This window comes from Camelus ferus, chromosome 10, assembly GCF_009834535.1.
Source record: "Camelus ferus isolate YT-003-E chromosome 10, BCGSAC_Cfer_1.0, whole genome shotgun sequence".
NCBI lineage: Eukaryota > Metazoa > Chordata > Mammalia > Artiodactyla > Camelidae > Camelus > Camelus ferus.
In genome coordinates, this window is record NC_045705.1 from 66042789 (window position 1) to 66065128 (window position 22340).

Here is a 22340-nt window from a genome sequence, read left to right on the forward strand (position 1 = left end):
CCCGGCTCCCCATTCCCACCCCACCGCACCCTCCCACCCAGACCACTGGCCCATCGCCCCACCCACCGCCTGGAGGGCGCGAGACTGGGCTAGTGCGCACGCGCAGACCGCGCGAGGCCGTTGGAAGGTGCGGCCCAGAGCGGCGGCTGGAGGGATTCAGCCAGCCTGGGGCGGGGGCTGACGGGACACGAGATGTCTGCGACCCTAGAGCCCCCACGAATCCAGCCCCTACGCCATAGCCCATTCCTGGCCCTTTTAGTTCCGTGCTTCCCCTTAAAATGTGGGGCCTGGGCACACGAACGACAGACCTTACAGCCAATGGTGTCCCGCACCATAAATCTGGTATCCAATCAAAAGGCGAGGCTGCGAGGGCCCGGCGTGGGAACCACGCCCGACTTCAGGTGACTCTATGGCAGGGAGGGGAGAGTGTCTCCATCAGCTGATAGGATCCCCATTCCAGTCCGTTCTTCGGGGCGAGTTACTGGGGACCAAGCTGCGGGAGCGTGCGGGCAGTGTGACCTGTCGCGGAATCTTTGCGTGCTGTAGTCGAGGAGGAGAGTGATGGAGGAGCATCAAGAGGCTGGGAAGGAGAGCAAGGTAGAGAAAGGATGCAACCCCCTCTGCCAACCTCCGCCTCACTCCATGATACCCAGTGATGCCCAATCAGGGAGTGGGGTGAGTGTGTGTGTGTGTGTGTGTGTGTGTGTTCGCGCTCACGCGTGAGCTAGAGAGAGAAGATACCTGAGAAGGGGGGTTGGGCGCCTCTGTGGCATCTGCATGGGGACTGGTGAAGATGCCAAAGGAGGCAGGGTTTACCTTTGCCTTGACAGATGGAAAAGGACCTGTCACTCTTACTCCTTCCCTCCGCAAAATCGACGCATGCTGATTTGTTGGGGAAGAAGAGGGAAGGATGTTAGGGATTGAGAAAGGGCTTGAGTACCTTCCTCCTTTCCCAAGGTGAGGGGAATCCTCAGCACTAGTGGCTTCACATGTGTATCTGTATTCATATAATCGTAAGTCCATTCATTCTTCATTGTTTTCTCTTGACTTCATTTAACAAATAGTTTCTGAGCATCTTTGTGCCGAGGCTGATTGGGGCTGGACATACAGAGGTGCACACTTTTAGGGATTGGAGGCATATACCTGCGACTGAGGATAAGAATGCAGCAGCTATGGGCCATCTTTGAAGTCCCATCTTCTTCAAGCAGTTACCAAGCAGTGCAGGTCAGAGCAGAGATACTAAGCTGGAAGCAGACAGGAGCGTTGGGGCCTACTGCACCAATGAGCCAGACTGTTTGTTTTGTGTGTGCGTGTGTGTGTGTGTGTTGTGGGGTGTGGGCAGTTGGACAGAGGAAGATCCTGCCCTAGGGATGTCAGAGAAGCCAAGAAGTGAGGATTAGGGTTCAAGTGGAGTTTGGAGAGGTGAGAGGGGTTTTGAGACACAAAGTATGGAACAGAAGGCATCTGTTTCAATGTTTATGTTCATATTCATGGTTAAATTAGTTGATATATATAAAATGCTTAGAGCAGTGCCTGTCATATAGGAAGAGCAAATATGTTAGCTATTATATTATTATTATTGTTATCATGTGGGATGCTATGTATTCTGAGGATGTGCTGGGCTGTCAAACTAATGGGTGCACCCCCAACCTTTATAGGTGCCAGGCTGTCTGAAAGTCCACTCTTAGACCTTGTCCTCTAGAGTAAGCCATTGACTTCTCCAAGATTCTCCTTTAAATATAGAGAAAGGAAAATAATAATAAATGAGTATGTAAGTAAAAAATATTGTAGAGGAGAAAATGAAATAATATAAAATACTTGACTGATCTAACAGAAGTCAAGAAAGAATGGATAAAGAAACAAAAGACAGATGGGACAAAGAGAAAACTAAAAGCAAGATGGCACGTTTATAGCCTACTATATCAGTAATTACAATGATGATGAATGGGCCAGACACTGCAATTAAAAAATAATTTCAGGTTGAATTTTTAAAAGACAACTGTATCCTGTTAAACAAGACATGCTTTATAAGGACACAGGAATACTGAAAAAAATAATGAAAAATAAACACTATGAGCAAACTAACCGAAAGAATGCTGGTGTGGCTTTATTAATTTCAGACAAAGTCAACTTTAAGATAAGAAAGAAGTATTACTAGAAATAAAGAGGGATATTTTATAATGATTAAATAATCAATTCAACAGCAAGATAGAACAGTCCTCAGTTTTATGCACCTAATAACATAGCTTCAAAATATGCAAAGTAAAAAATTACAGAATTAAAAGGAGAAATAGACAAACTTATAATTACATTTAGCGGTTTAACACAACTTTCAGTAAGTGTCAACAGACAAAAAAATCAGTAAACATTTAGAAAATTTTAAATAACATGATTAATCAACTTGATAATTGATCTGTATAGAACTCTATACCCAACTACTGTAGAAAACACATTCTTTTCAACTGTACATGAAACATATAATGTATTTTGGTAAATACATTGCACTATAGAGAAAGTATCAACAAATTTTAAAATACTGAATTCATATAGAATGTGACCTCTGGCGGGGAAGTTATAGATCAGTGGTAGAGTGGGTGCTTAGCATGCACTAGGTCCTGGATTCAATCCCCAGTACCTCCATTAAAAAAAAATAAAACTAATTACCCCACCCCCACCCCCTAGAAAAGAATGTGATCTCTGATCCAGTAGAATCAACTAAGAATCAAAACAAAAAAGGAACTAGATTCTAAAGTATTTAAAAATTAACCAGCATACCTCTAAGTAATTCATAAGTCAAAGATATTATTATGGAAATTAGAAAAACTTTACAGAAATTATTTTGAAAAGATGACATATCAGAACTCATGAGATGCAGTTAAAGCAGTGTCTAAAGGGAAATTTATACCTCCAAATGCATATTTTTGGGGAAAAACAAGGTTGAAAAGTCAGTGATCTAATTTTAATCTCAAGAAGCTACATAAAGAGGAGCAAATTGAATCCAAGAAAGTAAAAGGAAAGAAATAAAAAAGAGCAGAAATCAATAAATAGAAGATAACTTTACATATAGAGAAAATCAATAATGCCAAAAATAATTTTTTGAAAATGTTAATAAAATTGATAAGCCTCTAGCAAGACTGATAAAAGAGAGAAAGAGCAGGAGGGAGACCAAGAGGGTGAAAGGAAGAAAACATTGATTACCAATATCAGGAATGCTAAAGGGCACATCACTGGAGATGCTTCAGACATTAAAGAGATAATAAGAGTGTTTAATAACAAACTTACGCCCACAAATTAGAGAATTAAGATGAAAAATAAACTCCTCGAAAAATGCAACTTACTGAACCTGAAATTAGAAGTAAAAAAATCTGAGTAGTCCTATGCCTATAATAGGAACTAAATCTGTAATTTAAAACTTTTCCAAAAATACCTAAGACCAGGTAACTTCACATGTGAGTTCTTTGAAGCATTAAAGGAAAATTAATATTATTCTTATATAAATTATTCCAAAAAGGAGAAATGGAGGGCACAATTCCAATTTATCTTAGTAGGACAACATAACCTTGATACAAAACCCATCAAGAGAAGATGGACGATGATGATGGTTGCATAACATTGTGAATTTACTTAATCCCACTGAACTGTTCACTTAACAATGGTTAAAATGGTAAATTTTATGTTATGTATATGTTAACACACACACATACACAAACCCATCAAGAACATTATAAGAAAGGAAATATATGGGTTACTATCTCTTGTGAACATGCAAAGATGCAAAGATCACAAATAAAATATTAAGTTTAATAAGCAATGTATAAAAAGACAATACGTCATGAGACAGGCCTTCTCTAAGGAATCCAAGGTGGTCTAATGTTTGAAAAATCAATCAGTGAAATTCAGCACATACACAGAATAACAGGAAAATCTATATGATATCTAATAAAGGAAGGAAAAAAATCGATAAAACTCAAAACTTATTAAACCAAGCATAGAAGGGAGCCTCATTTACCTGATAGAGTATCTAAAAACATCTTCAGGATTAAATTTTCAATGCATTCCCTCTGAGATCAGGAACAAGCCAAGAATTTTCTTTATAACCATATCACCACTTTTGAATTGTACTGTTAAGTCCTAGCAAGTACAGTAAGGCAAAAAATAAAAGCTATGAAGCTATGAATAAAAGCTTGGAAAGGAAGTCATTATTTTAGATTATAGGATTGTATATATAGGGAATTCAAAAGAATCTACAAACTATTAAAAGTAGTAAGTAAACTTAGCAAGGTTCCTGGACACAAAGTACATATATAAAAATCAGTTGTGTGTTTCTATATTCTAGCAACAATTAGAAAATGAAATTTAAAAAATATAATTTAAAATATCAACAACAGCAAAAAAAAAAAATACCTAGGAGTAAATCTAACAAAAGATATGCAAAACCTCTACAGAGAAAACTGCAAACTGTTAACAGAAAAATTAAAGAAGACCTAAGTGATTGGAAAGATATTCCACGTCCATGAATTGGAAAATTTAGTATCGTAAAAATGTCTGTCCTTCCCAAATTGATCCATAGTTCCAATGTAATCTCAATCAAATACCCACAAGTTTTTTTTCAGGTGGAAGTTAGCACACTGATTCTAAGATTTATGTTGAGATGCGAAGGATCTAAAATAGCCAAAATGATTTTGAAAAAGAACAAAGTTGATTCTATCTGATTTCAAGTTTGCTTATCAATTACAGTAATCAAGAGAGTGTGATATTATCAAAAGTATGACCATATACATCAGTGGAACAGAGAATACAGAACTGATCACACTTGGATCAATTGATCTTCTGCTAAAGTGTGCACCAAAGCAAATCAATAGTGAAAAGATAGTCTTTTTTAAACAGTGTTAAAATCACTGGATATTTAGATGACAAAAAGGAATCACAACCCATTCCTTTACACTGTATACAAATGAATTGAAAATGGATCATAGACCTAAATATTAATATGTAAAAATGGATCACAGACCTAAAACTAATTTCTACAAGGAAAAAAATAAGAGAATATCTTCATAGCCTTGGAGTAGGCATGTTCTTCAAGAGTACACAAAAATCCTTAACCATAAAAGGCTGATATATTGAACTTGTAAAATTATAAGCCATTAAGAGAGTGAAAAGGCAACCCACTGAGTGGAAGATATTGGCAAACATATAACTGACGAAGGGCTCGTCTTCAGAATATGTAAAGTGTTTCTACAAATCACTAAGAGAAAGATGATTAGATTTTATAAAGAGGACGGCAGGGAGGAGCAAAAGACTTGAATAGGCACTTTAAAAAAGAAGATATGAAAATGGCCAATAGGTACATAAGACAGTGTTCAAACTCATTCCTCACAATGCAAGTTAAAGCCGCAGTGCACTGTCACCGCACCTCCACCGGTGTGGCTGAAGTTGGAAATAGCTCAATGCAAGAACAAACTAGTAACTTGGTGCCTCACCGATCTTTTCACTTAGAGAAATACGAGTGCTTGACCTACAAGTCAGGGCCTCTTGGCACTAAAAGTAGTGAATGGAATGGTCTCAGGACCCCCTCAAAACAGGTGGGAACATCTCATCCAACTCACTTTACACCTGGTGAAAGTGCACCTGAGGTAACCCCCTGGGAAGGGGTGGGCAGGTAGCTGAGGAAGTGCCTGGGGTTTGGAAAAGAGAAACTCTGTTCAGATCTGGTCTGGACACTTTGCAGCCGTATAATCTTGGACAAGTTATTTTCTCTCTCTGGTGGTCTCAGAGCCCAGGCCTATAAAATGGGGAGAATTCTGCCTACTTCAGAGGATGGAAGGGTGAGAAAGTGTAACAGTAAAGCCATGAGCAGTGACTTCTCAGGATCCCTCTGGGGGTAGCCAGCTGGTGACCCCAGCTGTGTGGTGGAAGTGATGCCACTGAGGTGGGTTCCACAGGAGGACCAGAGCTTGTGGCGAGGTTGGGCAAAGGGGCAGTGGTCAGTCTTGTCAGGGGCCCCCTTCCCCCACAGCCTTCCTCCATCTCAGCGGATCTGCCGGGAGACAGCTCCTTGTGGGTGGAGATCTCTGATGCAGTCAGCGAACGGGACAAGGTGAAATTCACTGTTCAAACCAAGGTGAGGCTGCTTGGGGAGAAAGGGGGTGGTTCAGATGGCTGCCAGTGGAGGCTTCCGGGGCCTGATGAGCCTGCTCCCCTTAGCTTCTGCTCAGCTGGGGGGCAGATGCCAACACAGCCTTGGGCCCTGTTCCTCAACCTAGCTCTTGCCCCCTGGCCCTCTGAGAAAGTGGGCATCTTGTCTAGTCTCTGAAAACCTTTGCCTAAGGCTCCAAATCCTAACCATCCCCTGTCCACCATCCTGAGGGAAATCATGTACACTTGATTCCCAACTTGGGCCTCACCTGGGATGTGACATTGGGGAGGCCCCAAAGTGGGTGTCCAGGAAGCTTGAGGGGTGGAGGTTTTGGAGAGGGGAGAAGAGACACCTCAACACAGGCTTCCCGGCTTTCAGAGCTGCCTCCCTCACTTCGCCCAGACCGAGTTCTCAGTTGTGCGGCAGCACGAGGAGTTCATCTGGCTGCACGATGCCTTCGTGGAAAATGAGGAGTACGCCGGCCTCATTGTGAGGAGGGGCCGGTGGGCCGGGTGGCAGGGGCACTGGGCACTTGGGTGAGGAGGAAGGTCGGGCCAGGCTTCAGGGTGCGGGGTCATGGCCATCTCGACAATGAGAGGCCTCCCAGCTCTGTCCCTCCTTTGAGCAGATACCTCCAGCCCCTCCAAGGCCAGACTTTGAGGCTTCAAGGGAAAAACTGCAGAAGTTGGGTGAAGGGGACAGCTGTGTCACACGGGAGGAGTTTGCCAAAATGAAGCAGGAGCTGGAAGCGTGAGTGCCACTTCCCTTCCTTGTCTGTGACAAAGCCCTGGCCCCAGCTGGGGAACCCCAGTATTTTGCCCCTGACTCTCCCCTATGGGTGCTTAGAGACCGTGCTCCTCACCCCAGGGCTGCTGAGGGGGAAGAGAGCAGGGTGATCAGAGCCCAAGAGGGCCCTTGAGCAGCCTGCCATTCTCTGCAGGGAGTACCTGGCTATCTTTAAGAAGACAGTTGCAATGCATGAAGTCTTTCTTCAGCGCCTGGCAGCCCACCCCACCCTGCGACAAGACCACAATTTCTCTGTCTTTTTGGAATATGGCCAGGATGTGAGCCGGGCAGGAGACCTGGGGTCACCCCTGGGGGTGGAGGGGCAGGGCTCTAAGTGGGCCCAGGCCTCCATCTCTTCAGCTCTGCCAGTGGCATGTGCCTGGGGCGGGAGGTGCAGATGCCCACCCTGACATCATTACCCTCCCCACGCATGCCTCAGCTGAGAGTCCGAGGAAAGAACAGGAAGGAGCTTCTTGGGGGGTTTCTGAGGAATATCGTGAAGTCTGCAGATGAAGCCCTCATCACTGGCATGTCTGGGCTCAAGGTGACTCCCGGGGCCCCTCTCTGGATGCAACCCAGGGCCTCAAGTCCACAGCAAACACTGAGGCCCAGGGTGGCAGTGGGAGGGAAGCCACTGGTGGGGCCTAGCCTAGACGGAGATTTGCCATCCCTGGGTGTCTGTGGCTGACATGTTCCCGGTGACTTGGTGTAAGTGGGTCCTGTCTGGCTCCCTTAGGAGGTGGATGACTTCTTTGAGCATGAGAGGACCTTCCTGCTGGAGTACCACATCCGCATCCAGGATGCCTGCCTGCAGGCAGACCGAGTCATACACTCTCACAAGAGTACGCAGGGCCCGAGGGGCCCTGGATCTCCCACCCCCTCTCCCCAGTGGTCCTACTCCCTGGGGGGAGAAGAGAACAGAAATGCCCGGTGTCTGTCTGAGGCCACAGACACCAGGGATGGGGCTTGGCGTGCAGACTCTGATAGAGGGCTTTTCCCCAGCAGGCCTGGCAGAGGGTTTTAACCCTATCTCGGCTGCACTGAACAGTCTAGGAACACAGGAAGTCAACCAGCTAAAGACGTGAGGACTCCTCACCCACCCTGCTCTCTTTCTATGCCTGTAATACTGTGTCTGCCCATGAAGGGTCACTCTGTGGAAGCCTACTATCAGCTCCAGGTGGGAGGTGCAGAAGCTCCTGTTAGGCTTTGGGAGAGAAAGGTTTCCCCAAGAGAGGCCTGAAGGAAGAGAGGCTTTAAGCCCCACTAAGATCCCTGCCCTAACTCCTGCCCTCTGCCTCCTAGGAGCTTCTTCAAATTGGCAGAGCTCTTTGAACGGTTAAGGGTGAGTACTGCCTTCTGTGTTGAAAGGCCACCCAATGATCCATTGCAGGGAAGAGCGTCTGAGGAGAGGGGAAAGCTCCAGGTTCATTTTTGAATGTTCAGTGGTAACTTGGGCCTAGTGATGCCCTGACTCACTCTCCAGGATAGTTTACTAAGAGGTGGAGTGAAGACAGGGATCCAGCCTCAAGTGTGTGTCGTAAAGGAGGAGGTGGTGGCAGCCGGGCTGGCGAGGCACACACAAGGACGTGCCACGTGCCTCTGCCAGACTGCTGTGCTGCCAACATCCTTCCCCAGGCACACTCTTCCTAAACTCTTCTCCAAGAAAGTCACTGGAGTGTGTCAATCTTTCTAAAATGTCTGTTGGATTCCACCTCTTCCCTGCTCAAGGCCCTTCAGTGACATTGCCCCTTCCAGAAATTACCCAAGACACAAAGCCCAAAGTCCTTAGCTTGCATTTTGGACCTTTTGCAGTCTGGCCACTGCCATCCAAGTGCCCCCCACCCGCCCAATTAGGGTTCCCTGAAAACATATCAGGGCTTGCCACACCTGCAAAGCCTTTGGCTGTTGTCTAATCCCTACTCAACCCCCAAGATCCAGATCAGATGCCACCTCCTTTGTGAAGCCTTCCTCAGTCTGCTCCCCTGAATGTCAGGGTTTCACCTAGAGTGGCTGTCAAGTGACCCTGCTGGATGTTTAGATGAACAGCAGCACCCCAGCCCTTAGCTGCCCCTCTGCTAGCTCCCTCCCCAGCTTCCACCTTCCTGTTCAGAAACTAGAGAGCCGAGTGGTTTCTGATGAGGACCTGAAGCTGTCGGATTTGCTGAGATACTACATGCGAGACTCACAGGCAGCCAAGGTGAGAGGTGGCCCCAGAGCAGACCTCAGGGCTGGAGGCCAGTGGGACTGCAGCCACCAGGGAGGGCAGGCAGGCAGGTGAGGGCTGTGGGCCAGTGATCCTGCGCCCCTGCCGACCCCAGGACTTGCTGTACCGGCGGCTGCGGGCACTGGCTGACTACGAGAATGCCAACAAGGCCCTGGACAAGGCACGTACCAGGAACCGGGAGGTGCGGACCGCGGAGAGCCACCAGCAACTGTGCTGCCAACGCTTTGAACGTCTCTCTGACTCAGCCAAGCAGGGTAAGCCCCACAGCCCTGGAGCCCCTGCCTGTAGGCTGCCTACCCTGCCAGGGTCCCTCTTCCTCTCCTCTCCAGAGCTCATGGACTTCAAGTCCCGCCGCATCTCCTCCTTCCGCAAGAACCTCATCGAGCTGGCAGAGCTGGAGCTCAAACACGCTAAGGTGAGCCCTGCAGCATTGTTGAGCCCTCTTGCTGTCTTCCTGGCTTCCCACACCTGGGTCTCTAGGTTCTTATCAAGTGTCTTGGAGCATAGGGCGGTGGGGGGAGGGTGCTGAGGGGAGGTTAGTAAGCCACAAGCAGCCCTAACTGTTCAGGGCCACGGTTCCCCAACTTGGGCCAAGACCCTTCCCTTATCATCAGTATGAGGCTTCCTTAAATGCTAGCTGTTATTGCTGAGGACAGGGATGTGGAGAGGGGACAGAAGGTGTGGAAAGAGCAGCAGGATGGCAGCAGATGGGACATCAAGAACCTGTCTCCTCTGCAGGCCAGCACCCTGCTTCTCCGGAACACCCTTGTCATCCTCAAGGGGGAGCCTTAGAGCCTGCTCTGGGATCTTTAGGGACAAAAGTCCCCCAGACTCCCCACCCCAGGAGCCACTAGTCATGCCCCATGACCTCTCAGGGGAAGCCCCACCCCACCCCAAGGTGCCAGGCCCTGTAAGAGAACAGGGCCACTTGGGCACTGTGTTTGGCCACAGGTAAGCAGAGCCACAAACCTCCCTCCCTAGGGGCTGAGGGGCAGCCTCCACCCACCTCTGGCCCATTTGTTTCCAGCCTGTTCACAAATAAAAAGCCTGGATTTGTAGCAAGGAGGCCTGCTTGTCCTCACTTCCTGTGGCTCCAGGGCCACCAGGTACATCCTCTACCAGGGCACCATGGTAGAAACCCCATCTTGGGGGTGCACTACAGCTCTGTCTTCAGCCATTTTCCAGTGTCAGAGACTCTCTACAGGAAGGTAGAAGACCTAGCACTTGGAACCTGGGAGCAGTCTTCAAGGTGTGCAACCACCCCCATAAACCCTGGCACAGACCACACATAAACCTCAACGCCCATTTTCTGATGGAACTACCCCCATCCTGCCTCCCTCCCAGAGATACTGGCAAGCTCCCAAGAACTAAGGAACCAGCTCTAACTCCAGGCTTTCTTAGTTGACTGGGAGGAGAGGTATAAACCCTGTATTACTACCCCTAGGGCAAAGATGCCTTTATCTGCTAGGCAGGTGAAAGCCCAAAGTACAGGCTGGAAAGAGCCCTCAGCGATGCTGGCAAAAGGCTTGGGGCTCCAGCCAACACCCTCTTGGTTACACACGGCAAGGTGGGGCCCAAGACACCTGGGTCTGAAGTCCTGGGCTCCACCTGGCTAGCCCCACCCTGGACTCCAGCCACATCTGCAGAAGGCCAAAGGCTCAACCTGCTTCTGACTCACTGTAGCCACTGGACTCATCCCTCATAAATGAGTCAGCCATCCAGCAAAGAACGCAGAGAAAAGACCAGAGAATATCGGAAGGTGGAGAAAAAGAGGCAACTAGTAACTTGCAGTCTCACAGCCCACATCTGGGCAAAGCTGAGCAGGTAATCGGAGAATGGGCCTCACTATACTGGTGCCCACCTTGATCAAAGCAACAGAAGAAAGCAGCTCAGGCATTAAGCCCTTCTGTTCAAGGAACCCCTGCAGCCAGTGGCAAACACTCCCTGGCTCAGCTACCTCCTAAACAGCCAGTCTGGCACCGACTTTGGCACCAGAATACAAACAGTGGAAACTATCAAAAGGGAGGCTCAGTCACTGGGGCCAAGTGAATCTGTGGGGGCTGGATGGAGGTAGGGTACAGAGAAGACATGCTGCTCATTCTCCCAGCCACCACTGCCCCCCACCCCACCAAGGTCCCTTGGGTCCCAACCTTGAAACAAACATCCCATTAGTGAGCCATTTTATTGTTGTGTGTTTTTCTTTTTCTTTTTTTAATTGAAGGTCCCTTACTGGTCCTGCTTCCATGAGTGGCTGTGACCAGGGGAAAAGGGGAGGGGAATCAGGCGGCGTGGGGAGGGGTCATCTCCACAACATTCCATTTATACACAGAACTAAACAGACAAGCACAGAGTCACTATTGCGGTTAGAAATTGGCAGCATGGGAAAGGAGAGGAACAAGTGGGGAATTGGGCTGTCGTTAAAAAAAATACAGGCCCCCCCAAACAGGGGTGCCTGGGGGGAACTTGGTCTGCATCAACCCAAGAGGAATCAGAAGAATCAAAAGCGGTTTGGGAAGGCCAGAACCTTCAGGGGTGGAGGAAGGAGGAGGAGGAAGGTCCAGGGGGTGAGGGGGCTGTTTGGCAACTGGGGTGAAGGGACTGTCCTCCCCCTGCTGGGATCCCCCCAGCCCCTCTGGTCTGGCAGGAAGGGGGCAGCTTGTAACCCCCGTGGGCAGGTCTGGGGCTGCCAGATGCTCCAGGCAGGGGGTTGGAGGGGGCTCACAAAGGCTTGCCCTCCAGGGAGATGACGGCGCTGCCCCCCAGCTTCTCAGCTAGGGTGCAGCGGTCCTTGACCTCCTCATAGCAGTTTGCTTGTAATTCATGCTTGATCCCTGTGGAGAAGAAGGAAGAGCATCTGTAAGGAGGAGGCACTGGGCTGGGGGTGGGAGGTGTGGCTGGGAAGGAGCCAGTCAGAACAGATGGAAGGGACTAGGCTCTCCTCCAGCAGGCACGGGAGAGGAGAGGGAGGGATCTTCTTTATCATGCTATGCACTCCAGCCTGCAGCCAACGCCTGAGCAGAAAGGAGGGGCACCACCAATGCTGGCCCTTACCTGTCAGCTTCTTCTTGATGGCATCCTTGGAGCTGGCATAGATCATTTTGCTCTTGAGGGGTGCACACTCAGGGGCCCTAGAGGGAAAGAGTGAGACAACTGGCAGCAAAGCCCACTCCTCCAAGTCTAGCAAGTGCCCTCAAGTGTACATGACTTCCAGAAGCCCCTGAAATGGCCCTTAGCACTCAAGCTTTTATCAAGTTCCTCATTGACAAGAGTTCTGTTACAATGTCCTCCCCAAATGCACACCTTTGGGTTAACCAGGAGCCACAGACCTTCCTGTCCTGAGAAGGGGGTGTGGGACAGAGCTACGGCAGGTGACAGGAGAAGGTGCCTACAAGAGGAGCTTACCAGAAGATAAACACCAGGTCTTCCTTCTTGCTCTCCTTGGTCTCATAGGTGGCGTCGTAGAGGGCGTAGCGACAGTCCTTGTCTGGCAGCATCTTGACAAAGGTGGCATAGGGGTCGTCTACAGTCTGGCCCACATCACCTACCAGGATCTCCTTGCCCTCCTCCAAGATGATGTTCTTCTTGTCCTCACTCAGGCAGAAGAGCACGGCCTTCTTGCGCTTCTTCACCTCCTCTGGTGTCGACGACTTACGCACCTTCATGTCATTGAACACCTTGATGACGCCATCAGAGACAGCCACACCGGAGGCCTAGAGGGCGAGCCATATGTACCTCATAAGGAAAAGGTTTCTGGGACTTGCCCTGATGTTCATCCTTTGCTTTCTTAGAAGTTCTGTCTGGATGCTAACAAGGATAATCCCCAGCCCCAAGAGATCATTAATCCCCTTCCAAGACTGTCACTATTTCCCCACCCAAGTCACTGTCAAAGGACCAGATGTGACACAACCCCAGAATAGCACAGACAAGATCTTTGATCTCATAATTCAACATCATTCCTCCCCACCCCAACATCCTGCAGCCTAGAAATTGAAGGCCTCTGAGAAACAGAGCCTTGGCCAAGATGTGAGTCCAGAACTAAAAAAAACAAAAAAACAAACAAACAAAAACCCAGACTCCTGGCGCGTTTCCTACTCACAGAATTCAGTATCAGCTTCTGCATAAAGTGCTGAATCAGAACTTCAGATAATAGAAGAGAACCCAGACACCCAGATCACAATCACCTCTAGGAGAGAACCAGGACCCCACAACCCTAGATGGGACACCAACGGTGCTCAACAGTTCCAGCAAGGCCATCAGAACCATTTAGTGCTGTTATTACAGAAAGTATCCTCTCCTCTACTGGGATCTTTCTGAACCAAAGCAGGAACCACAAACCTCTAATTAAGGCACTACCTGACAACTCCCCGTTCACAGGGAAAAATGCAGGACCCAAACGTGGCTGATACAAGTTAGCAGTCGAAATTCAAGGGCCCACAGTCCTTGAGGGCTCTTTAAACTTATATTGTGGGTCGTGTTGGAGGACACCCTAGCCAGGAGTGAAATCTGCCCCCGCTCCCGGAACTGCAGAGGAAGCCGGCCACGTGATCGAGCCGCTTCCGGAGTAGGCGGGGAAAGGAGACCGGCTATACTCAGGGCCTCCCCGAGAAAAACCCGTACCCAGAGGCAGCAGCACCTCCAAGGCCTCAACCCCAAGGAATCACCTTTAGGGACCAACTTATCACTCCCCTCTGCTGCGGGCCCGGACAAGTTACACAATCTTCGGCTCTTGCAGCCGTCAAGCCGAACACAGGGGGCGGGGTGGTTTCCGGGCGGTGTCCGCCTGGGTCACTTCCCTAAACTCGGCTCCACCCTCAGGCCCCATCCGGGAAAGCCGACGGCTCCGCTTGTCCAGGGCTTGGGGCCCAGCAGCCAGGCCTGAGCTTGTGCGCACGCGCCGGCCGACAGCGCCGTTCCAGCCTTTCCCGGGTGTACTCGGCGGAGAACCCAACTCGCCTTATCCGCTCGCTCGCTCCCGAGTACGGCCGTGGTCTCTGCGGTGTCCACTCGGTGCTGGACGGTGCAAGCCCCTAATCCCAGACGCCTGCGCTCGAACCCAAACACCCCCGCATCCCCGCTAGCCGCCGCCCCCGCCCTTCGCGGGCATCCCTGCCACCTGCTCTCGAGACAGACCCGTCTGCGAGGGAGGGTGACGCGGAGACAGGAACAGCCCTTGGGTGGGGCGCGCGCGCCGAGACCGCTCGCGCGCTTTTCCTTCGCCGCCCCCGGGCCAAGTTAGGATGCCGCGTGCTCCCGTCGAGCGCGCGCCCTCGTGAACTGACTCGCTTCGACCCCGCCGCGGCGCGCGCCACCGGCTGCTCCGCCAAGGGCGGGCGCGCGCGTACCCTGGACCCCTCCCCCACGGCCGGTGTCCGCGCGAGCGCCACGGTGGGGGAAGGGAAGGGAGTCCAGGGGGCGCGCGAGCGACGTCCGAGCCAGCCCTCACCGGCGCCCGCGGGGGCGCACGCGCGTCCCGGCGCCGCCCGCCCCTTAGCACGAGACCCTCATCTCGCCCGGGGAGCTGGGGGAGGGGGTGCCGACGTCGCTCTCCTGTTCCCTCCCGCGCGCGCAGACGATCGACTGGCAGCCGCCTCCCCTCCGGCGCCGTGGCCTGCCGCTCACCATGTTTCCGGAAACGAAAAGGAGATAGCAAGGCGAGCCAAAAAGACAAGAGCCGCTGCAGCTGCTGCCGGGATCCGACTGAACGCGGCCTCTCCCGGCCCCTTCCGTTTAGTATGAGCCGCACAATGAGGGGCGGGGCTGGCTTCCGGCGCTCCCCGCGCGGGCCGACGGGAAATGAAGTCCAAGCGTCCTGCGCTGTCCTCGGGCTCGCTGGGTAACAGAGTCATCCTCGTTAGACAGCCTCCCAGCACCACGTTGCCTATTGGGACATGTAGTCCGAGAGAGCCGAGAGGGGCGGGCCTATGGTACGGAGAGCGCGCCCGTTGGTCGAATTTCCCAGGAAACGCTCTGGACTGAACGAAACCCCGGCATTGGGTAATGTGACCAGAAAATAAACCCCGACTTCGCGGCTCTTTACCCCGTAGCGGAACGGTTTTCCTAAGATCCATCTTGGCACTTTCTAGATCCCTGGGTCTGAAAATTTTCAGTGAGCTAGTATTTTGCTTTTCTGAATTGAAGCAGATATTCATTGGCCTGGAATCCAGTCCTAGAGCAAGGAGAATCCCAAGTATAAGGAGCCTTCAATTCAATAAACATTCATTAAGCATCCTCCATGTGCAAAGCTACTCTTGTCCACTGAGAAAAGGCTGTATGCAACTTCAATAAAATAAGAGTAAATAAAAAAAAACACAAGGAAAAAGCTACAGGGAAGTCTTTGTACTTGTTTAAAGGTGTCTGGCAAATTCACGAGGGCAGGAGTTCGTGCATTCAATTCAAGGATCATGTGCCTTTTTACTAGACAATGAAAAAAGAAAACATATTAAACCAGACTTAAATCTCGCTCTCGAGTTGATAACCAGCATATGGTTAATTTAATACCTGCAGAAATTGAGATATAACCTTCAAGAAAAGAAACTGGGTGGGGGACTCCGGGAAGATTTCGCTGGCCTAGAACGAAGACTATGTCTTCTTACTCTGCAGGAAAAGACGACAGGGTCGCAAACGAGAACTGGGGGCCCTGATCCTGAACGCGGAATAAAGAGTGTAAATGAATAACTGGAAGCCTGGTCTTTACGACCCGGGGAGCGACGCCCGAGAGTGGGATACGTCGCAGAGCATGCTGGGGGTTGTAGTCGGGGACATCCCGCTGCATTGCCCACCACCAAACTCCCCGGGGCCCCTGGTGGGGGCCGCAGCTCGACCGTCGCCTCCCGCAGACGACCCATCCCCTAGAAGAGACGGGCTACACCTTTTTTGAGCTTCGGAGTTTCCAAGAGCAACGAGGAGGGGGAGTTGAGACTTCGCAGTTACCCTGGAGACGCGCTCCCGCCCGCCCCTAGCTGCGGGATGCCCTAGATGTCCTTATTAGGACATGAGACTAGAGGGGGCGGGGCCAGCCCGAAAGCCCGCTGGAGGCTCCTTATAAGGCAGCGTCGGGCGGGAGTGCGGAGCTGACTGGGGGGTGCGGGATCGAAGCCGGGTGGAATCTGGCGGGGCGGGCCTGGAGCTACCGCGCCCGCCTCCGCTCCTGTAAGGCCCCAGACCTGCACCTCGCCACTTCCGGTATAGCAACTTGGGGCTGTTCTAACTTGCTGGTGAGACTCTCATGCTTAACTGGGACCCCTTTGCATTGTTCCCATTTTTACCGCCCTGAGGGTTCCCCACTTCCAACGAATCCCCGAAACAACGAAGTGTTCCCCCTTTGCCCGGGCTTCTCACCCCCAGGCTGCTACCCTGAATCCAACAACGTGCCCATTTCAGCCCCTTCCACATGCCGCTATGCCTAGCACCTCCTACTTGCCCCCCTTCTACTTGTCCTCTGTCCCCCTTTCCCCAGTCTCCAAGCTTTGGTCTTTCCTGCGTGTCCCCGACTTCGCGACACTCCTCCACCACCTGGATGGGGGAGGCCCAGCTCGGCATCACCATTTCCTCGGAGGGTCCTTCAGCTTCTCACGCATTACCTTTGTGCCCTCGTCCCCTGTACCTAATTCCTAATGTCTGTCCTGGAAATATACCTGCACCCATTTACTCCCCCACCTCTCGGGCTCTACACAAGCCCAGTCAGTCCAGCGTTCTCGGCTAGAGTGAGACTGAAACTGACAGCCTCAGGTTACTCGGTTAAGTCCCGCCCCGGCCGGACCTCCCAGCCATAGGGAGGCGCTGTCCTCCCTCTCGCCTGCACAAAGAGGACCCCGCTCTCAAATCTGGGGTGGGAGGAAGGGGCGGATTAAGGCCTGGGTGGGGCGCATCCAAAAGGTTGGTTCTGGCTGGGAGCGGCGAGAGGGCGAAAGGCCGGGAGACGGCAATAGGCCCCAACCACTTAGAGTAGTAGAGGGGCGGGGAGGGCAAAAGAAGACAGCCCTCCGGTTAGTGTCCCGCGCAGGACCACGTGATTAGAGAGGTCCCGCCCTCCTCCGCCGGAACCAGGTGTTCGAATCCCGAGTGCAGAACTGGCGGCGTCCCCATCCTGCCGGCGTGAGGCGCCCGAGGACCTGCCCTGGTGCTCATGGCAGCGCCCGTCCGCCTGGGCCGGAAACGCCCGCTGCCAGTTTGCCCCAACCCGCTCTTCGTACGCTGGCTCACCGAGTGGCGGGACGAAGCAGCCAGCAGGGGGCGTCGCACGCAATTCGTGTTTCAGAAGGTAGGTTCTGGCTAGGCCTGATAAGGGACAGGTGCTGGCCGGGCTAGAGAACCAGGCCCACCTTGACCCGGTACTGTATCCCCTACCCACGCCAGGCGCTGCGCTCCCTCCGGCGGTACCCACTGCCCCTGCGCAGCGGCAAGGAAGCTAAGATCCTACAGCACTTCGGAGACGGGCTCTGCCGAATGCTGGACCAGCGGCTGCAGCAGCACCAAGCATCAGGTGGTAAGCCCTGGGAGCAGGGGTCGGTGGTGCCCTGGACCTCTCAGTTGCAGCCTCCGTAACCATATGGGATACCTTGGCTCCAGGCTCCCCACTCGTGTCCAAGCTGCTGTTTGACGTTGGGCTGATGGCTGATTCTTTCAGAGCCTCACTGCTCTCACAAACCACATGAATTGGCAGCATCCTACCTGGATTCCAGGGTCTGGAGTTGACTCTTTTCTGCTCCCACAGGTGACCATGCTCCAGGTTCATCTGGAGCGAACAGTCCAGCCCCGGAAAGGCTACCTGCTGAAGTTCAGGACTCGTCCATGCCAGTGAGGAGGGGGCAAGGGAGTGGAGGGGAAAGCAAGAGTACCAGGAGTAAGATTTTCTGGCTTGAGGGACTTAGCAGGGCAGGGTCCAGATCTCCCCACCAGTGATGCCTGGCCTTGGGCAAATGAATTCTATCTGATGCTTAGTTTTTTCATCTGTAGGTGTGGTGATTGACTTATAGTAGTGTCAGCTGAGAGAGTTCCGTGATCAAGTTATTCACAGGGCTAAACCCAGTAAATTGGAGAATATGCTGTCATTGAGTTTTCTTGCCTTACCCGTTCTGTCCTGCAGCGGGTGGTAGAACTGAGGCTGGGCTGGGCAGATTACACCCCCCACCCACTACGCCCTGAAGCTGTCCACTGGCTCATCTCAACTTTGCAGGAAATCATTCCATCACGTGGCCCATTTTACAGATAAAGAAACTTGAGTGACAGCTGAGCGACTTGCCCAGGGCCACATAGCTACCTAAGATAGAACCTGGACTTCAGCTCTGCCAGGAATTCAGTCTGTGACAGCTGGTTGGCTTTTGTGTTCAAAGCTTCCCCCGCCCCCGTACCTTTCAGGTTCCAGCCCAACTCAAAGCAGGAGGCTCTGGCAGCTACTGGCCAGCTCGGCACTCGGGGGCACGAGCAGTGCTGCTGCTGCTGTACCGGGAACAGCTGGTGAGCGCCTGGCTCCACCCGGAGTAGGGGGACTGAGGCAGTAGGGCATGAGGCTCCTGGAGGAGGCTGGCTCAGGCACTGAACCTACCTAGGTTACGTTTCTGCCTTGGTTCCAGAATCCCAGTGGCCCTGGCTTCCTAACCAAGGAGGAGCTGCTGCAGAGGTGTGCCCAGAACGCTCCCAGGGTGAGCACTGACGTGGGGAAGGACAGAACCAAGGGGCTCTGGATCTGACCCTGAGCCCACTGGAGGCTGCCGTTCTTGGGAGCAAGCCTTGGCATGGGACATATGGTAGCGCCAGGCACTCTCCAAGGGTCTTCTCCCCTCTGAACAGGTGGCCCCTGGCAGTGCTCGGCCTTGGCCAGCCCTCCGCTCCCTCCTCCACAGGAACCTGGTCCTCAGGACACACCGGCCAGCCAGGTGGGGCTGACTACATGGGATGCAGGAGGCAGGGAGGGGAGTATGCATGACATGCTTAGCGTGGCCCTGTGGTCTGAGAGGCACTTGCTGCAGACCCGGGCAAGTCCAGAAGAAGCTGCTGTGAAGGGCAAGAACATGGCTGGTGGGAGGAGGGTTTGGGAACCACTGGACTTGTTTGTGCAGGGTCGCCAAGGCTAATGAGGCCAGCGTAGCTGGGGGTAGGTAGGAGAGCCTGCCAAGTATGAGTGAAGAAGGAAGATCTGTGTTCTCTGTCTCCACCTTCCAGATATTCACTGACCCCAGGGGGTCTGGATCTGGCCCAGAAGCTGGCTGAGTCAGAGGGGCTGAGCTTGCTGAGTGTGGGCATAGGGCCAGAGGAGCCCCCCAGGGAGGAGTCCAAAGTGCCAGGAGCAGCCTCAGCTGAGCTGTAAGGAGGAGGGAGAAAGAGGGTAAACAGGAGAAGGAGGGGTCTCCTACAGCTGAGCTGTGGCTGCCCCCCTCCTATGGGTTGGGGGAAAGATGGCCCTGGCACAAGAGTTCTGGCCTCACACACACCCATCCCCTTCCCTACTCCTCTGTAGTGGCGCCAATGAGGGGAGCGTCCAGCAGCCACCCTTGGAGCTGGGGCCTGGAGAGTACAGGGTGCTGTTGTGTGTGGATGTTGGCGAGACCAAGGGGTGAGTGAGGTGGGAGGAAGTGAGGGAGAGAACATGGGGGGCAGCCCTGGTCTACCCTGACTTGTGCCTCCCACCTTGGGACTCCAGGGCGGGGCACAGGCCAGAGCTGCTCCGAGAGCTGCAGCGGCTGCATGTGACCCACATGGTGCGCAAGCTGCATGTTGGGGACTTTGTGTGGGTGGCACAAGAGACCAGTCCCAGAGACCCAGGTAAGGAGCACGGAGAGGCAGGTGGCTGTCAGGGGCAGGGCCTGGTGGGTGGGGGGATGTGAGCCAACAGGACCCATCTTGGTCTCGGCAGCACGACCTGGAGAGCTAGTCCTGGACCACATTGTGGAGCGAAAGCGGCTAGACGACCTGTGTAGCAGCATCATCGACGGCCGCTTCCGGGAGCAGAAGGTTCTTCACTGGCCTCCCTGCACTCCCTGCCCCCTGCCTGCCCAGGGGCACGTCTGGGTGGCCCCAAGGCAGAGTCCCCACAACCCCAGCCACAACCCCTCTAGAGCTGCTCCAGGGCAGCCCTGAGATCAGACCTCCTTAGGCCCCACCAGGTGCGCAGGTGTGCAGGGTGTCTAGGCTGGGCTGTGGGGCATATTAAAGGTCTCTAGGGAGTCAAGCCCCTGCCGCCTGGGGAGCAAGGCTCACACCTCCACCTCCAGTGGTTGTATCTTGGTGCTGGCTGCTGAGCTGATCCCACTGACCCCACCGTCAGGCCACGAATAGGCCAAGGGAGGCTTGAAGAATGGGCATCGTTCAGGGCTTTCCGTGCAAAAGTAATCCGGTGAGCAAAGGCATGGATGCTGCTCTGAGGCAGGTAGAGACTGGGAAGGTTGAGGAGGTGAACTGGTGGTACCAGGGTCTCACGGCAGTTTTGAGGGTGACATGACGGACACCTATCTTACGGGCATCCAGGCCTGACCCTGCCCTCCCTCCACGTCTGCCTCCCCAGTTTCGGCTGAAGCGCTGCGGCCTGGGGCACAGGGTATACCTCGTGGAGGAGCACGGCTCAGTGCATAACCTCAGCCTTCCTGAGAGCACGCTGCTGCAGGCTGTCACCAACACTCAGGTGAGCCCGGAGGGCAGGGCCAGGCGGCAAGGGCCCTGTGGTATGTGACTCCAATCAGGAGTCTCTCTCTCTTGGGCCGTCTTCCCCAGGTCATCGATGGCTTCTTTGTGAAGCGCACAGCAGACATTAAAGAGTCAGCTGCCTACCTCGCCCTCTTGACAAGGGCCCTGCAGAGACTCTGTCAGGTGAGCAGGTGCCTCTGTCCAGCACTGGCCCCTACTTGCTTGTGCTCCCTCAAGGAAGGTGAGGTGAGGGAGATCTCCGTTTCTAAGGCTGGCCCACTGAGGCCCAGGATTGGGCAAGGACTGCCTAGGGGTTGTCCCCTACAGCTCTGGCCTGGCCTCAGTTCCCTCTTCCCTCAGGGCCACACCCTCCGCAGCCGCCCCTGGGGAACCCCAGGGGATCCTGAATCAAGGACTGGGCCTTTCCCTAACCCTCTCTGCTCACTCCTCACCTTTGAAGACTTCAATGCAGGAGCCATCAAGAACAAGGTACTGCCTCTGCCCAGTTCCTCCTTGTGAGTCTGGCCTTGGACCACTCCTGACATGGTCCTCCCCTGACCCCAGGCCCAGTCTGTACGAGAGGTGTTTGCCAGGCAGCTGATGCAGGTGCGCGGAGTGAGTGGAGAAAAGGCAGCAGCCCTGGTGGATCGGTACAGTACCCCTGCCAGGTAGGCCCCCGAAGAGCCCCTGTCCTCTGCCCCTGCCCTCCCTGCATGGAGTTTAATTCAAGCAATGCTTTGTGGAGTGATCTGGCTCTGTGAGGGCTGGGCCGACCCAGCTGACACCTAGAGAATTCATTGGAGGTCAGGTGGTGAGGAAGACAGAGCCAGCCAGGAACAGTCAGAGTCTCAGGTGTTGGGAGGTGGGAGGGGACATTCTACTTGGTACAGCAGAGAGGCCTTCCTGGAGGAGGAGGCTTGGCCATGAAGACTAGGCCAAGAAGAGCCATACTTGGGAAACATTTGCAGGAGCATGACAGGAGGGGGAGCAGGATGGAGCAGGGCCTTGAATGCCAGCTTCAGGAAGTGTGGCAGTGGTCCTGACTCCTCTAATCCATGCTGACCCCTTCCTGCCTGTCTCCCGTGATGCTGGCCCAAGCCTCTCAGGATGGGCCAGCAGTCAGCCATTGTCAAGATGTAGAAACTCAAACTCCTCACCCCATCTCCAGCCTTCTAGCCGCCTATGATGCCTGTGCCACCCCTAAAGAACAGGAAATGCTACTGAGCACCATCAAGTGTGGGCCACTGCAGAGGTGAGGGTGACAGACAGACCTGGAGGGAGTGGCTAGGGCTGGGGTTATCATCGCCCAGGGCCTGACCCTTACCTGCCTCTCTATTTGTGCAGGAATCTGGGGCCCGCTCTAAGCAGGACCTTGTCACAGCTCTACTGCAGCTATGGCCCCCTGACCTGAGCTTCGCTGCGAAACAGGCCCCAGCCTCCATCTTCCCAGGCTTGCCAGCCTTTTAACTGGAATATTTGGGGTATAATAAAAATCTAAGTGTTTGCAGCTTTATGTGTTATAGAGGAGATGCCAGGTCCCAGGGATCTTTTAAAATACCCAGGTAGGAAGTGGGG

At 52.8% G+C, this 22340-nt stretch overlaps 3 protein-coding genes across 18 annotated transcripts; 2 read left to right on the forward strand and 1 right to left on the reverse strand.

The window, feature by feature from the left end:
- The first annotated feature begins 73 nt into the window (after nucleotides 1-73).
- On the forward strand, nucleotides 74-10208 carry SNX32 (sorting nexin 32). Of its 8 annotated transcripts, none has more exons than XM_032489860.1 (13): nucleotides 83-401; nucleotides 6017-6121; nucleotides 6515-6625; nucleotides 6765-6886; nucleotides 7077-7200; nucleotides 7362-7466; nucleotides 7659-7764; nucleotides 7925-8003; nucleotides 8225-8264; nucleotides 9033-9119; nucleotides 9241-9400; nucleotides 9476-9561; nucleotides 9885-10208. In XM_032489860.1, exons 1-13 carry the CDS (start codon nucleotides 279-281, stop codon nucleotides 9936-9938), a joined length of 1302 nt encoding a protein of 433 aa, XP_032345751.1. In that variant the 5' UTR covers nucleotides 83-278; the 3' UTR covers nucleotides 9939-10208. The 8 variants fall into 8 exon arrangements, 7 of the variants coding, with proteins under 7 accessions (XP_032345751.1, XP_032345748.1, XP_032345752.1 ...); XM_032489861.1 differs by having other exon boundaries at nucleotides 97-401; nucleotides 7928-8003; XM_006179525.3 differs by lacking the exon at nucleotides 83-401 and adding an exon at nucleotides 408-597 and having other exon boundaries at nucleotides 7928-8003.
- A 1101-nt stretch (nucleotides 10209-11309) lies between these two features.
- CFL1 (cofilin 1) lies at nucleotides 11310-14921 on the reverse strand. The gene is made up of 4 exons (XM_032489865.1): nucleotides 14766-14921; nucleotides 12549-12856; nucleotides 12198-12274; nucleotides 11310-11977 (listed from the first exon to the last, which is right to left on the reverse strand). Exons 1-4 carry the CDS (start codon nucleotides 14766-14768, stop codon nucleotides 11865-11867), a joined length of 501 nt encoding a protein of 166 aa, XP_032345756.1. The 5' UTR covers nucleotides 14769-14921; the 3' UTR covers nucleotides 11310-11864.
- A 1275-nt stretch (nucleotides 14922-16196) lies between these two features.
- MUS81 (MUS81 structure-specific endonuclease subunit) lies at nucleotides 16197-22272 on the forward strand. Of its 9 annotated transcripts, none has more exons than XM_032489848.1 (16): nucleotides 16197-16328; nucleotides 17193-17406; nucleotides 17502-17631; nucleotides 17860-17942; nucleotides 18504-18602; nucleotides 18719-18787; nucleotides 18936-19021; nucleotides 19308-19448; nucleotides 19603-19698; nucleotides 19786-19907; nucleotides 19999-20096; nucleotides 20647-20763; nucleotides 20853-21254; nucleotides 21330-21433; nucleotides 21934-22017; nucleotides 22110-22272. In XM_032489848.1, exons 2-16 carry the CDS (start codon nucleotides 17272-17274, stop codon nucleotides 22174-22176), a joined length of 1833 nt encoding a protein of 610 aa, XP_032345739.1. In that variant the 5' UTR covers nucleotides 16197-16328; nucleotides 17193-17271; the 3' UTR covers nucleotides 22177-22272. The 9 variants fall into 9 exon arrangements, with proteins under 9 accessions (XP_032345739.1, XP_032345736.1, XP_032345737.1 ...); XM_032489845.1 differs by having other exon boundaries at nucleotides 16198-16360; nucleotides 16603-17406; XM_032489846.1 differs by having other exon boundaries at nucleotides 16198-16360; nucleotides 17137-17406.
- The last annotated feature ends 68 nt before the right edge of the window (nucleotides 22273-22340 follow it).